The 14,554-nt window shown below is 45.3% G+C and overlaps 1 protein-coding gene across 5 annotated transcripts in view; it reads left to right on the top strand.

Annotated features, from left to right (window-relative positions):
- Positions 1-14,554, top strand: part of chchd3a (coiled-coil-helix-coiled-coil-helix domain containing 3a) — a 300,509-nt gene that overhangs the window by 86,245 nt on the left and 199,710 nt on the right. For 4 of the 5 annotated variants that reach the window (XM_071332144.1, XM_071332141.1, XM_071332143.1 and 1 more), the window contains one exon: positions 13,747-13,882. The exons of the other annotated variant lie outside the window; for it this stretch is intronic. In XM_071332144.1, coding sequence (XP_071188245.1) covers positions 13,747-13,882 — 136 coding nt within the window. The remainder of the gene's footprint in view (positions 1-13,746; positions 13,883-14,554) is intronic. 5 annotated transcript variants of the gene reach the window in all.

The raw sequence follows: 14,554 nt of genomic DNA, 5'->3' as shown, positions 1-14,554 counted from the left end.
CGACTGTCTTATAGTTTGTTAGTCAGCACCTCTACAACATATTTTGGGTGTGCGTCAGCTTATGCTTTTTGCTAGCATCTAATCCTTTAAAATATTTCAACAAACATGCCTTTGTATGTGTCAGACAACTTTGTCCATCAGTGCTTTTAGCAATTTGCCCTCCTGTATGTTAGGTTGTCCGTGAGATTCACAGAGACCCTATTAACCATCACGTACATGTAACTAAAGAACATCTCATTTCCAGTCCATCGCTGTTCCATAACTCCTAATAAGGGACCATTAGGCTCCATAGTAATGTAACAAAGTGGATGAGGAGTCCACAGGAGGTGGGGTGAACGGGGCCCAGAGCCCATGGCTCTGTCTGGGAAGGGAGCGCTAATCGTGTTAGCCTGTCATTAGCCGGCGCTAACGCCAGGATCATTGTCTCCCTGCAAAATGCTAGAAACTGATTAGCCATCCGCTGGGGTTAGCTTTAGCTTAGGGTAGAGCTGGGGTTGAGGCTTCCCAAATCGCATTAAGGAAATGCATTGCTGGAATATCATTAGAGCGACACAACGCGCTAACTGCTAACACATGTCTAGCGAAGTCACGTGATGGTGGAGTCTCAGTGGCAAGCGCCCTGATTGGTTGATTGGATTACGGGAGGTGCATTACTAGGACTGTGATTGGATTAGAGGGGCTGGGGAGGGAGAATGTGAGACCGGTTGTGGTTTAATGAAATGGCGGGAGGGTCTGGTGTTACAGGAGGACAGGGAGAGAGGACAGGGTTACTGCTAGTTTCACACTAATCAGGTTTCATTGGGTGTGTTTGGTGCCATCGCTCACGTGTGTGTGTGTGTGTGTGTGTGTGTGTGTACATGATCTGTATTAGTGTGAAAAGACCTTGTTTAGTATTGCGCAGCGTACAGAGGTCTCTATGAGTTGTCCCTATGGACGTTATTGCGATACGACAGAGAGTGCATGAACGAGAGAGATAAGATGGTATCTGGCGTTCAGTGGAATAATAAGGCAAGATGTTTAGTCTCAGAGCCTTTTGATTTCCTGAAAGTTGAAACTGCCCTGGAGATGAATGGGAAAGAGTAGGAATATACATCATTGATTGAATTAACATGGGTTTGATATGATAATCGGGCTTATGAAGTTAGAAATGTCTTTCTGCCCAACGTCTTAATTTCCCCGCTGGTCCCACAGACTTTATTAATAGAATGTTTGATAACATTTGAGGCTCTGGTCAACAGTAGTTTGATATCCTGCTAATACTGTAGTAATATATTTCCCTGTAGATACTGTACTGATAGCCTAGCACTGTTGCCTCCTGCATGAAAGCGTTTGGCCTCTATTGGTATCAAATGAATTGACAATAGTGCCTGAAGGCTTGGATGTCACTTTTGGGATATTTGAACCCTGCTGGAGGAGTACATTTTTTAGTTTGTGTGGTTTATGCACACATTATGCCTGTAGAGAGGTGCGTGTTTGCAGTGTGGTTTATGCACACATTATGCCTGTAGAGAGGTGCGTGTTTGCAGTGTGGTTTATGCACACATTATGCCTGTAGAGAGGTGCGTGTTTGCAGTGTGGTTTATGCACACATTATGCCTGTAGAGAGGTGCGTGTTTGCAGTGTGGTTTATGCACACATTATGCCTGTAGAGAGGTGCGTGTTTGCAGTGTGGTTTATGCACACATTATGCCTGTAGAGAGGTGCGTGTTTGCAGTGTGGTTTATGCACACATTATGCCTGTAGAGAGGCGCGTGTTTGCAGTGTGGTTTATGCACACATTATGCCTGTAGAGAGGTGCGTGTTTGCAGTGTGGTTTATGCACACATTATGCCTGTAGAGAGGTGCGTGTTTGCAGTGTGGTTTATGCACACATTATGCCTGTAGAGAGGCGCGTGTTTGCAGTGTGGTTTATGCACACATTATGCCTGTAGAGAGGCGCGTGTTTGCAGTGTGTAGGGTAGTGCAGCTGTTTCCTGCAGTTCCAGTGGTATTCCTGGCAGAGCATGATGGAGCTCTCCCAACCGGAACGCCGCTACCTAAGAGTGACCTCATTTTGCGCACACACACACACACACCTGGCTCCCACTAATACTTTCTCAGTTTTCATCATCCTCTCCCCAGCTTCTATGAATCTGCCCTGAGGTCCTGACACACATCATCACAATTCATGTTAATAGCCTTTGCCTGTGGTAAACACATAATGAATCACACACACACACACACACACATACATACACACACACACACACACAAGTATCATACGAATCAAAAATCTAATCAAATGTATTTATAAATCCCTTTTTTACATCAGTAGATGTCACAAAGTGCTTATACAGAGACCCAGCCTAAAACCCCAAACTGCAAGCAATGCAGATGTAGAAGCACGGTGGCTAGGGAAAACTCCCTAGAAAGGCAGGAACCTAGGAAGAAACCTATAGAGGAACCAGGTTCTGAGGGGTGGCCAGTCCTCATCTGGCTGTGCGGGGTGGAGATTATAAGAGTACATGGTCATTAAGTCCAGATTGTTCTTCAAGATGTTCAAACGTTCATAGACGACCAGCAGGGTCAGATAATAATAATCACAGTGGTTGTAGAGGGTGCAACAGGTCAGTACCTCAGGAGTAAATGTCAGATGGCTTTTCATAGCCGAGCATTCAGAGGTTGAGACGGCCGTTAGAGGTTGAGAAGAGACACCACCCTTTTAGGGTATTGCTATCTTCAGGTTGAGATGACACACTTTAGGGTATTGCTATCTACAGGTTGAGATGACACCCTTTAGGGTATTGCTATCTACAGGTTGAGATGACACACTTTAGGGTATTGCTATCTACAGGTTGAGATGACACACTTTAGGGTATTACTATCTACAGGTTGAGATGACACCCTTTAGGGTATTACTATCTACAGGTTGAGATGACACACTTTAGGGTATTGCTATCTACAGGTTGAGATGACACCCTTTAGGGTATTGCTATCTACAGGTTGAGATGACACACTTTAGGGTATTGCTATCTACAGGTTGAGATGACACACTTTAGGGTATTGCTATCTACAGGTTGAGATGACACCCTTTAGGGTATTACTATCTACAGGTTGAGATGACACCCTTTAGGGTATTACTATCTACAGGTTGAGATGACACACTTTAGGGTATTGCTATCTACAGGTTGAGATGACACCCTTTAGGGTATTGCTATCTACAGGTTGAGATGACACACTTTAGGGTATTGCTATCTACAGGTTGAGATGACACCCTTTAGGGTATTGCTATCTACAGGTTGAGATGACACCCTTTAGGGTATTGCTATCTACAGGTTGAGATGACACACTTTAGGGTATTGCTATCTACAGGTTGAGATGACACCCTTTAGGGTATTGCTATCTACAGGTTGAGATGACACCCTTTAGGGTATTGCTATCTACAGGTTGAGATGACACACTTTAGGGTATTGCTATCTACAGGTTGAGATGACACCCTTTAGGGTATTGCTATCTACAGGTTGAGATGACACACTTTAGGGTATTGCTATCTACAGGTTGAGATGACACCCTTTAGGGTATTGCTATCTACAGGTTGAGATGACACCCTTTAGGGTATTACTATCTACAGGTTGAGATGACACACTTTAGGGTATTGCTATCTACAGGTTGAGATGACACCCTTTAGGGTATTACTATCTACAGGTTGAGATGACACCCTAGTCTATCTCAGGGTACCTTGACTATCTACAGGTTGAGATGACACCCTTTAGGGTATTGCTATCTACAGGTTGAGATGACACCCTTTAGGGTATTGCTATCTACAGGTTGAGATGACACCCTTTAGGGTATTGCTATCTACAGGTTGAGATGACACCCTTTAGAGGTATTGACTATCTACAGGTTGAGATGACACCCTTTAGGGTATTGCTATCTACAGGTTGAGATGACACACTTTAGGGTATTACTATCTACAGGTTGAGATGACACACTTTAGGGTATTGCTATCTACAGGTTGAGATGACACCCTTTAGGGTATTACTATCTACAGGTTGAGATGACACACTTTAGGGTATTGCTATCTACAGGTTGAGATGACACCCTTTAGGGTATTACTATCTACAGGTTGAGATGACACACTTTAGGGTATTGCAATCTACAGGTTGAATGACAACAATACTACTGAGTATGTATTTGAATTAATTCTGACGAGCTTTCCTTGTTGTCATTCAGCCTGTAATTATCAAGGCCCTAGAGGACTGTGTCTTCTCTACCTGTAGTTATCAGTACCTTAGAGGACTGTGTCTTCTCTACCTGTAGTTATCAGTACCTTAGAGGACTGTGTCTTCTCTACCTGTAGTTATCAGTACCTTAGAGGACTGTGTCTTCTCTACCTGTAGTTATCAGTACCCTAGAGGACTGTGTCTTCTCTACCTGTAGTTATCAGTACCCTAGATGACTGTCTTCTCTACCTGTAGTTATCAGTACCCTAGAGGACGGTGTCTTCTCTACCTGTAGTTATCAGTACCCTAGAGGACTGTGTCTTCTCTACCTGTAGTTATCAGTACCCTAGAGGACTGTGTCTTCTCTATCTGTAGTTATCAGTACCTTAGAGGACTGTGTCTTCTCTACCTGTAGTTATCAGTACCCTAGAGGACTGTGTCTTCTCTACCTGTAGATATCAGTACCCTAGAGGACGGTGTCTTCTCTACCTGTAGTTATCAGTACCTTAGAGGACTGTGTCTTCTCTACCTGTAGTTATCAGTACCCTAGAGGACTGTGTCTTCTCTACCTGTAGTTATCAGTACCTTAGAGGACTGTGTCTTCTCTACCTGTAGTTATCAGTACCCCAGAGGACGGTGTCTTCTCTAACTGTAGTTATCAGTACCCTAGAGGACTGTGTCTTCTCTACCTGTAGTTATCAGTACCCTAGAGGACTGTGTCTTCTCTACCTGTAGATATCAGTACCCTAGAGGACTGTGTCTTCTCTACCTGTAGTTATCAGTACCCTAGAGGACTGTGTCTTCTCTACCTGTAGTTATCAGTACCCTAGAGGACTGTGTCTTCTCTAACTGTAGTTATCAGTACCCTAGAGGACTGTGTCTTCTCTAACTGTAGTTATCAGTACCTTAGAGGACTGTGTCTTCTCTACCTGTAGTTATCAGTACCCTAGAGGACTGTGTCTTCTCTACCTGTAGTTATCAGTACCTTAGAGGACTGTGTCTTCTCTACCTGTAGTTATCAGTACCCTAGAGGACTGTGTCTTCTCTACCTGTAGTTATCAGTACCCTAGAGGACTGTGTCTTCTCTACCTGTAGTTATCAGTACCTTAGAGGACTGTGTCTTCTCTACCTGTAGTTATCAGTACCCTAGAGGACGGTGTCTTCTCTACCTGTAGTTATCAGTACCTTAGAGGACTGTGTCTTCTCTACCTGTAGTTATCAGTACCCTAGAGGACTGTGTCTTCTCTAACTGTAGTTATCAGTACCTTAGAGGACTGTGTCTTCTCTACCTGTAGTTATCAGTACCCTAGAGGACGGTGTCTTCTCTACCTGTAGTTATCAGTACCTTAGAGGACTGTGTCTTCTCTACCTGTAGTTATCAGTACCCTAGAGGACTGTGTCTTCTCTAACTGTAGTTATCAGTACCTTAGAGGACTGTGTCTTCTCTACCTGTAGTTATCAGTACCCTAGAGGACTGTGTCTTCTCTACCTGTAGATATCAGTACCCTAGAGGACGGTGTCTTCTCTACCTGTAGTTATCAGTACCTTAGAGGACTGTGTCTTCTCTACCTGTAGTTATCAGTACCCTAGAGGACTGTGTCTTCTCTACCTGTAGTTATCAGTACCTTAGAGGACTGTGTCTTCTCTACCTGTAGTTATCAGTACCCTAAAGGACTGTGTCTTCTCTACCTGTAGTTATCAGTACCTTAGAGGACTGTGTCTTCTCTACCTGTAGTTATCAGTACCCTAGAGGACTGTGTCTTCTCTACCTGTAGTTATCAGTACCCTAGAGGACTGTGTCTTCTCTATCTGTAGTTATCAGTACCTTAGAGGACTGTGTCTTCTCTACCTGTAGTTATCAGTACCCTAGATGACTGTCTTCTCTACCTGTAGTTATCAGTACCTTAGAGGACTGTGTCTTCTCTACCTGTAGTTATCAGTACCCTAGAGGACGGTGTCTTCTCTACCTGTAGTTATCAGTACCTTAGAGGACTGTGTCTTCTCTACCTGTAGTTATCAGTACCCTAGAGGACTGTGTCTTCTCTATCTGTAGTTATCAGTACCTTAGAGGACTGTGTCTTCTCTACCTGTAGTTATCAGTACCCTAGAGGACGGTGTCTTCTCTATCTGTAGTTATCAGTACCTTAGAGGACTGTGTCTTCTCTACCTGTAGTTATCAGTACCCTAGAGGACTGTGTCTTCTCTACCTGTAGTTATCAGTACCTTAGAGGACTGTGTCTTCTCTACCTGTAGTTATCAGTACCTTAGAGGACTGTGTCTTCTCTACCTGTAGTTATCAGTACCCTAGAGGACTGTGTCTTCTCTACCTGTAGTTATCAGTACCCTAGAGGACTGTGTCTTCTCTACCTGTAGTTATCAGTACCCTAGAGGACTGTGTCTTCTCCTAACTGCTCTGTATGCCGTCCCTCTAACCACTTATCCAACACAGTCTAGATGGACTATCATATGGTCCAGTCCAGATGGACTGTCATACGGTCCAGTCCAGATGGTCTGTCATACGGTCCGGTCCAGTCCAGATGGACTGTCATATGGTCCGGTCCAGTATGTGAAACCTTTACCAACATACTGGCTCTTAGTGTCTGGGCACAATGTTGCACTGTGCAGGTTATGGCTGAATGACGTGTGTAAAACGGGTTTCATTTATAGCTATGTGTATACTGTTTATAATGTCCAGCTCCTTGCAGTCAGGTCAACAGGTCGACCTCTCCGTCTACTCCTCCCATCCCTGCTGGAGAAAGAGACACACTCATCCCTCCCTCCATCCCTCTGTCCCCACATACATATTCAACAGCCAAACAGTCCTAGAGCAGAGTTTTGGTCTGGGTGATAAAAGCCTAACACAACTCTGCATTTTGATAGTCATTAAATGAGGAATTGGGAACAAACCTGAGTCTATTGAATATTCTTCCAACCACCCCTAACAATACAGATATGTGGGATGTGGTGAGAAAGCTAACCTGTCTGTATTTAAAGGCTCTGTTATCTGTGAGGCACAGAGGGGTGTGTGTAAGCGTGTGTGTGGGTGTGTGTGTGGTCTCGCTGAGGTAAGACTTGACCCGCCTGACGAGTGCACATCAACCCGCTGCCATTACAGGAGACCGTAGGTCCGTAACTAGGCAACTTGGACCCCCAGTACAAGATGGTGGTCAATGCAGTCAGACATCAGTCAATAACCTTAGCTTAACCCCCCCCCTACCCCACACACAAACACACACACACACACACACACACACACACACACACACACACACTTAAAAGCCTTTATGTACTGGCTGTAAAATGGTCCTTGCTCGGACACACACACACTCTCATATAAACACATTTAAAAGCCTAAGTACTGGTTGTAAAGCCTCCCTCTCTGCTTTCTGATCTCACACACCTTTTAGTGACTGAATAACTGACTTGAACACATTGTAAAAGGACTGTTGGGCAGACTGTGGCACATCATAAAATCTGTAGATTTCTGTGTGGACTACAAATGATGCTTTAACAGTAAATTCTCTTAGGAATACAATAGTTTTACTTTAACAGTAATGTATCATAGAATACAATAGTTTTACTTTAACAGTAATGTATCATAGGAATACAATAGTTCTACTTTAACAGTAATGTATCATAGGAATACAATAGTTCTACTTTAACAGTAATGTATCATAGGAATACAATAGTTTTACTTTAAGTTGTTCTTGGTGCCATGGTTAAGAGTTCTGTTTTGTTGCTGATGTTCTGTACAGTTTCGTCTTCACTGGTTTGGACAGGGCTGGACATCTTGACTAAGTTTCAGTTTTCCCTCAACAACCCATCCCCTGAGCAGCGAGAGAGTAGGAACAATCGTAAACTCTATTTTTTGACAGTAAATCTTCTGTGCGTGAAGTGAATGAAATTCACATGATATGAAGCCCTTTCCTGTGCTATGAGTGGTCTGAGTAGTCGAGAAGAGAACTGAACTACAATGCAGCCTTCTCTGTCGTGTTGATTGTCATACCAAACATTAGTTAGTTAGTGTGCGTTGGCAAGGGATGACAAAGGTAGAGCCATAGTATGGAAGTGATAGTGAATGGTAAAAACAGAGCAAAACTCCATTCCAAGAGCTCTCAGGAGATGTCTCCCGGGTTGAGTGTCAGTGGGGGGGGCCCAGCACTCAGGAGATGTCCGCCGGGTTGAGTGTCAGTGGGGGGGCCCAGCTCTCAGGAGATGTCCGCCGGGACGAGTGTCAGTGGGGGGGGGGGGGCCCAGCCCTCAGGAGATGTCCGCCGGGACGAGTGTCAGTGGGGGGGGCCCAGCCCTCAGGAGATGTCCGCCGGGATGAGTGTCAGTGGGGGGGCCCAGCCCTCAGGAGATGTCCGCCGGGACGAGTGTCAGTGGGGGGGCCCAGCTCTCAGGAGATGTCCGCCGGGACGAGTGTCAGTGGGGGGGGGCCCAGCCCTCAGGAGATGTCCGCCGGGACGAGTGTCAGTGGGGGGGCCCAGCCCTCAGGAGATGTCCGCCGGGATGAGTGTCAGTGGGGGGGCCCAGCCCTCAGGAGATATCTGCTGGGACGAGTGTCAGTGGGGGGGCCCAGCCCGCAGGAGATCTCCGCCGGGATGAGTGTCAGTGGGGGGGTCCAGCTCTCCTTTCTTCTGTTCCTTCTCATTATCTCACTCTCTTATTTATTTCTCTCTGGTGCTCATTTGTTTATCCTTTTCTCTCCTTTCTTTGTCTCACTCTTTCTCAATCTCTACTTTTTGTATCTCTCTTCTATCCCCCCTCTCTCCCTGATGGATATCACCATGGGGGGTCAGTCAGGTCTTCTTTAAAAAGCGATGAGAGTTAAGTGTGTCATTTTTCTCTCTAAATGGATCATTTGTATTTATTTGCCTGACTCTGTCACAGAGCCGGTCTTAACCAGAGAGGACATGAAGGCTCTTTAAGAGGCCCCAGCTTCACCTCCTAACCCTATTATAACCCAAGTGCTTGTAAATGATGATAAATGGACCTTGTGCCTTTTGAGAACTCAATCTGGGCCTTGTAATCCATACTCATGGACATAGGGAAGATAGATCCTACTGTGGGGTGTCAGTTTATGGTCAACATATGTTTTTGGATAAATGGATGGAGAAATATTGCACCCATACGTGTAAGATATGTGTAACACAATACTGTACAGTGAGAAAGTCACTTACATATCAGTATGCCTTTTATTTTCTTGAAAAAATTAAGCAATGTTTTGCTATAACTGCTGTCCATGCATATTTATACAAGACATTAGTATGATTTGGTCAGGATAGTTTTTGTCTGGCTAGAGAGACTACCGTACTCATAGTACAGTGGAATAGCTATGCTTTTTCAATGAGCTGACTGGTGTAGGGGAAGGAGAGAGGAAAGGATGGTTTTCTATGAGCTGTCTGTTTCTGTTTCTACGCCCTATAGGAGGGACAGATATAGTTAGTCTGTTTCTAGAAGTAACACAGCATAGCTAACCAACTAGTCGCTTAGTATAGAATCTCTTCCTCCTCCTTTTTGTTTTCTCTTTTCCTTCTCTCTTTCCATCGCCTTTCTGTTCATCCCTCAAACCTACGTGCTTCATTATCCTCCTTTATCTCCCTCCTCCTTCACCCTCTTTCTCATGCTATATCTTTCTTCTACTGGCTTTATTTTGTGTATCTCTCTCCCCTGTCCCCTCCTCTCCGGCCACCCTCTCCTGTGTGTGCTTTCGCTTTTTACATGTTCATATTCTTCGGCCTCTCTCTTGCCCACCCCTCTCTCTCTCTCTCCCCGTCTCTGATAAAGCATCTCATCTCAATGCGGCTCCCTGCGGTTTGTCATATGTCTCCCCTCTCCAGCTTGATTTATGTGGCTGCGGTGTATAAACCATACTGTAGCTCTATGAAACAAACCCTAAGCGTCCCCTCTCTCCTGCTCTATCTATGGATCAAGGGGGGAGAGAGGGAGGAAAGGAGGGAGAGGAGGAAAGAGGGGAAACTTATCTCATATCAATAGAGCTATGTTGGCATGGAGACCTTTACTGATGGCCTCCTATATAAGCAGAGAGATGTATTGTCCCCCCACTCCGTAGGTACAGTACACACACCTCCCTCTCTCGCCTCGCTCAGCTACACGTCTCCATTTGTTTCCATCTCTCCCTCTCTGAAGTTTTATTAAATATCCCAGGCGCCTCGGAGGGGGGTGGGATGGCCATGCAGGGAGAGGGGATTTTTGATTGACAGCAGATGGATTTGACCTGCGAATGAATCTTCTGGTTGTCTGTGTTAGAGAAGGGGAATGAGAGGGAGGAAGAGGGATAGAAACTGCGAGACAGAGAGAAAAACGGAAAGGGAGAAAGAAATCGAGAGGGAGAGAAACCGAGAAGGAGAGAGGCAGAGATCAGACAAATCTATATGTCTTGACAGTTCAGAGGAGCCATTCGGTCTCTTCCCAACCCTGAACAAAGAGCATTGTAAAAACAAATATGAACCATGGTCCCCCTCAGATTTCTGACCCATTACGTCAGAACATATTAGCTACAAGTCTGATCTTAGACCACAACCAACTGTTTCCTCCTCAAAGGTCACAGCATTGAAACGTTTTTGTGCTTTTGATTCCTGTGGGGTCCAGAAACCGATAGAGGGGGGGGGGGGGGGGGTGTTTCCGGATGCCCCAATGTTCAGGTTTCATGGGAACAGGATGAATCACTGCTGTTTCTGACTACATGTAAATATATCATAGACAGTTCCCTGGGAATGGCATTCACTGTGTGGTGCTACAGTACCTTCCCCTTACTCTACTAACAAAACTACAAAACCTTTCTCTGAGGTTGTATTGGGAAGATACAGTTGCTGTGCTGTGGCTATGCAGCACACAGGCCGACTGTATTACAGGTGATAGTAACTGATGTGGGAGAGCCTAATGTAATATTGAGAAGGCAGAAATTCTCTTTCTCGGTCTCTCTTTTTCTTCTCTCCTACCCGTGGCTGTGAGAATGAGTTAATATTAATCATAATGATGGATGATGAATGACCCTGCGTGAGCCAGAGTGTGTGTGTGACAGTGTTATTGTCCTGATTAACTAAACACTGTCTCAGGTCTCTCTATGGAGTAGGGAAAGAGAAGGAAGGAACGAGAGAACTGAGATTTATCTCCCATTTCCTCTCTCTCTCTCTTACCCTCTTTCTCTCTTACCCTCTTTCTCTCTCTTACCCTCTTCCTCTCTAGGTGTTCTACCTCCCCCCCCCCCCCCTCTCTGTCATCTGTAATGGTTTCTAAGAGAAACAAACACTTGTGTTGTATCAGCAGGCTGCACCTGGCATTAATGCAAACGCTTAAGAAAATAATTAGCGGGTGTACGTGGCTGCCTGGTCCCTGAAGATGCCCAAAGGCAGTGGAATGAATGCTACGGTATAGGAGCTGCAGGAGAAGAATTCTGCTGTCTGTGTGTGTGAGACACACTGTCGTCCTTCACCGCAGAGACTTAGAGAAATGGGCATGTCACTCCGAAGGCAATGAGTGGATTCTCTTGGTGCTTGAAGAGCTTCTATGTATATGAGATGGTGCGTAATGTTCAATCGCTGCTCAAATGTGAAGAATAGTGACAACCTACAGTACCATCAGAAATATCCATTAAATGGAAGGTTAACAATGTTAAGAACTTATTTCAGATCATCCAGCACTTGCTGCTTTGTATCAATAGGTGCCTTACTGGCATACATGGTGTTAAATGCAGTGGCGGCTGGTGACAAGAGATGTGAGGAGGATGGATTATTGACTGACATCCCTTTGGCCATAATACTGTGGCCATGTGTTGGCGGCCATACTCAAGAGGTCCCATGCAACCAGCCCTCCTGCATTGCATCCTGGGTAATGAACCATGTGGCCGTTGTGTCTTTTCATACCTAACAGGAGGGTGAATTCTCACTACAGGCGGTAAATCCAACACCTGATTGGAACTGGAGGGGCTCAGCTGTGCCCCTAATGCCCCTCCAAGGATCAGAAAGGTGCTGACAGGCGAAATCAGCACTTTTGTGTGCTAACTGCTAAAGGATGATGCCGACATTAGCATAATGGCCCTAACATGTGCAGGTGTATCTTTTATGTATGGGTGGTTTATGGGGTGTGCTAACTGTCAAGAGACAGATCCTGCTAGCTGTTAGCATGAGATCATTGGTGCAGTTGATAGTCCTTGCTGCTGAGGTTAGCGAAAAGGCACTAACGCTTTGGGACCCATATGGCATTGCAGTGGTGATGAAAGACCATTTGTGGACTGAAGCTAGCCTTTAGCAGAAGATAAGCATTGCGATGTACAGCTAGCACGAAAGTGGAACAATTTGGTGGCTCCAAGGTACTGAACTATGCAGACAGTTTTGGTTAGCATTAGCGCACTTGTGATGTTTGATACACTGACACCTCCGTGTCAATAGTTGTTGCCGCGGTGTCAGTAGTTGTTGCCGCGGTGTCAGTAGTTGTTGCCGCGGTGTCAGTAGCTGTTGCCGCGGTGTCAGTAGCTGTTGCCGCGGTGTCAGTAGCTGTTGCCGCGGTCTCAGTAGCTGTTGCCGCGGTGTCAGTAGCTGTTGCCGCGGTGTCAGTAGCTGTTGCCGCGGTGTCAATGGCTATTTGGTGTCAGAAGTAAGGACCAGCTCTTTGGGTGCTGTATTCCTCAAATAAATGTTTATTTGTCAAGTACACGGTTTACAGGTGTAAAAGGTGCAGTGAAAATGCTTGTGTGCCATTTCCCTTTAACAGTGCAGTACAATTATCAATCATCAGTCAATAAATGTCCACTTAGCACGACCAAGGGGACAGCTAGCTATAGGAGAGGGTGTGTCAATGCAATCAGAAACCTATAGTCATGCAGGCTCTATCAATCAATACTGATAGTCAGTTCTCAGTTCTGTGGTCAATAAACCCACGAGAGTCATCATCTTCATCACTATGATGAGGAGTTTCCTATCTCAGTACAACAACTTTTTATTGTTGTTCTTTTCCTTCCTCTTTATCCTTTTTTTTCCTCCTCTGTTTATTTTCTGGGTGTGTCCATTATTAGACATTGATTGGCCAGTGTGTTTTCTGAGGAGAAAAGAGAACACAATTAGCCATAGAAAAGAAGCCCTGGATAGATCTCCTGTTTCCAGAGGGACAGGTATAGACCCTTTCTCCTGGTGACAGGACAGCACGGCGTGCCAATATTCACACGTCCTCTGGCCCTTCCATTGACGTGGGGAGCCTCTAATGAATGGATTGGCATGCCCGTCACTGTTGCGCTGACGGTTGCTTCCATTGGCTGGATCAACCTTTGGCCCCATCTCTTCTACAGTCTGACTGATCCCAGATTAACCACTGCTGTGGGATGGGGAATGGGCAGAATGGGGAGGACAATTTCATGTTTTTGTGTGTCTCTCGCTCTCTGCTCTCTCCTCCTGTCAGTAAATGGGGAATGTTAGTAATTGCTTGTTTTGCAGGTGTGTATGTGAGGGCTGATGTGATTGTTTTTAATGTGTAATGTGTGTAGTGTATGATATTGATTCTAAATCCTAAAGTCTGTCTCCTCCAGGCGGTTTGAGGTGAGTCCAGTGTGTGCTGATCTGCAGGGTCAGATCCTGAAGTGCTACCAGGAACACAGTGGGAAAACGCTGCTCTGCTCCACCATCGCCTCCCGCTACCTGCAGTGTGTCAACCAAGCTAAACAGGTGGGCCCACGGTGTGGGAGGGTGTGTCTGTGTACCGTGGGATACGTATGAATAACTTTTGTTGGTGTCTATCCCCATCTACTGTAATTTATAAGACATGTTGTTTTGTTTACAAATCTCTACTGTCTCAAAAGTAAAACATGAATGAGTTCTACATCTAATGAAAGCTTCTGTTTATTCCCATATTGCTGCATGATTTTGTTGTCTGAAAAGAATGGCAATAATGATCTTGCTCCGCCATGGGCAACCGCTACAGACATTAGAAAGTAAGTTGTACTGTTCCAGGATCTGTCTCTCCCAGTAGAGTAGCTATGGGCAACCGCTACAGACATTAGAAAGTAAGTTGTACTGTTCCAGGATCTGTCTCTCCCAGTAGAGTAGCTATGGGCAACCGCTACAGACATTAGAAAGTAAGTTGTACTGTTCCAGGATCTGTCTCTCCCAGTAGAGTAGCTATGGGCAACCGCTACAGACATTAGAAAGTAAGTTGTACTGTTCCAGGATCTGTCTCTCCCAGTAGAGTAGCTATGGGCAACCGCTACAGACATTAGAAAGTAAGTTGTACTGTTCCAGGATCTGTCTCTCCCAGTAGAGTAGCTATGGGCAACCGCTACAGACATTAGAAAGTAAGTTGTACTGTTCCAGGATCTGTCTCTCCCAGTAGAGTAGCTA

The sequence above is a fragment of the Salvelinus alpinus genome, chromosome 11 (genome assembly GCF_045679555.1).
Source record: "Salvelinus alpinus chromosome 11, SLU_Salpinus.1, whole genome shotgun sequence".
NCBI lineage: Eukaryota > Metazoa > Chordata > Actinopteri > Salmoniformes > Salmonidae > Salvelinus > Salvelinus alpinus.
Note: the sequence above shows the minus strand (reverse complement) of the source record. Positions and strands in the feature narration are given on the sequence as shown.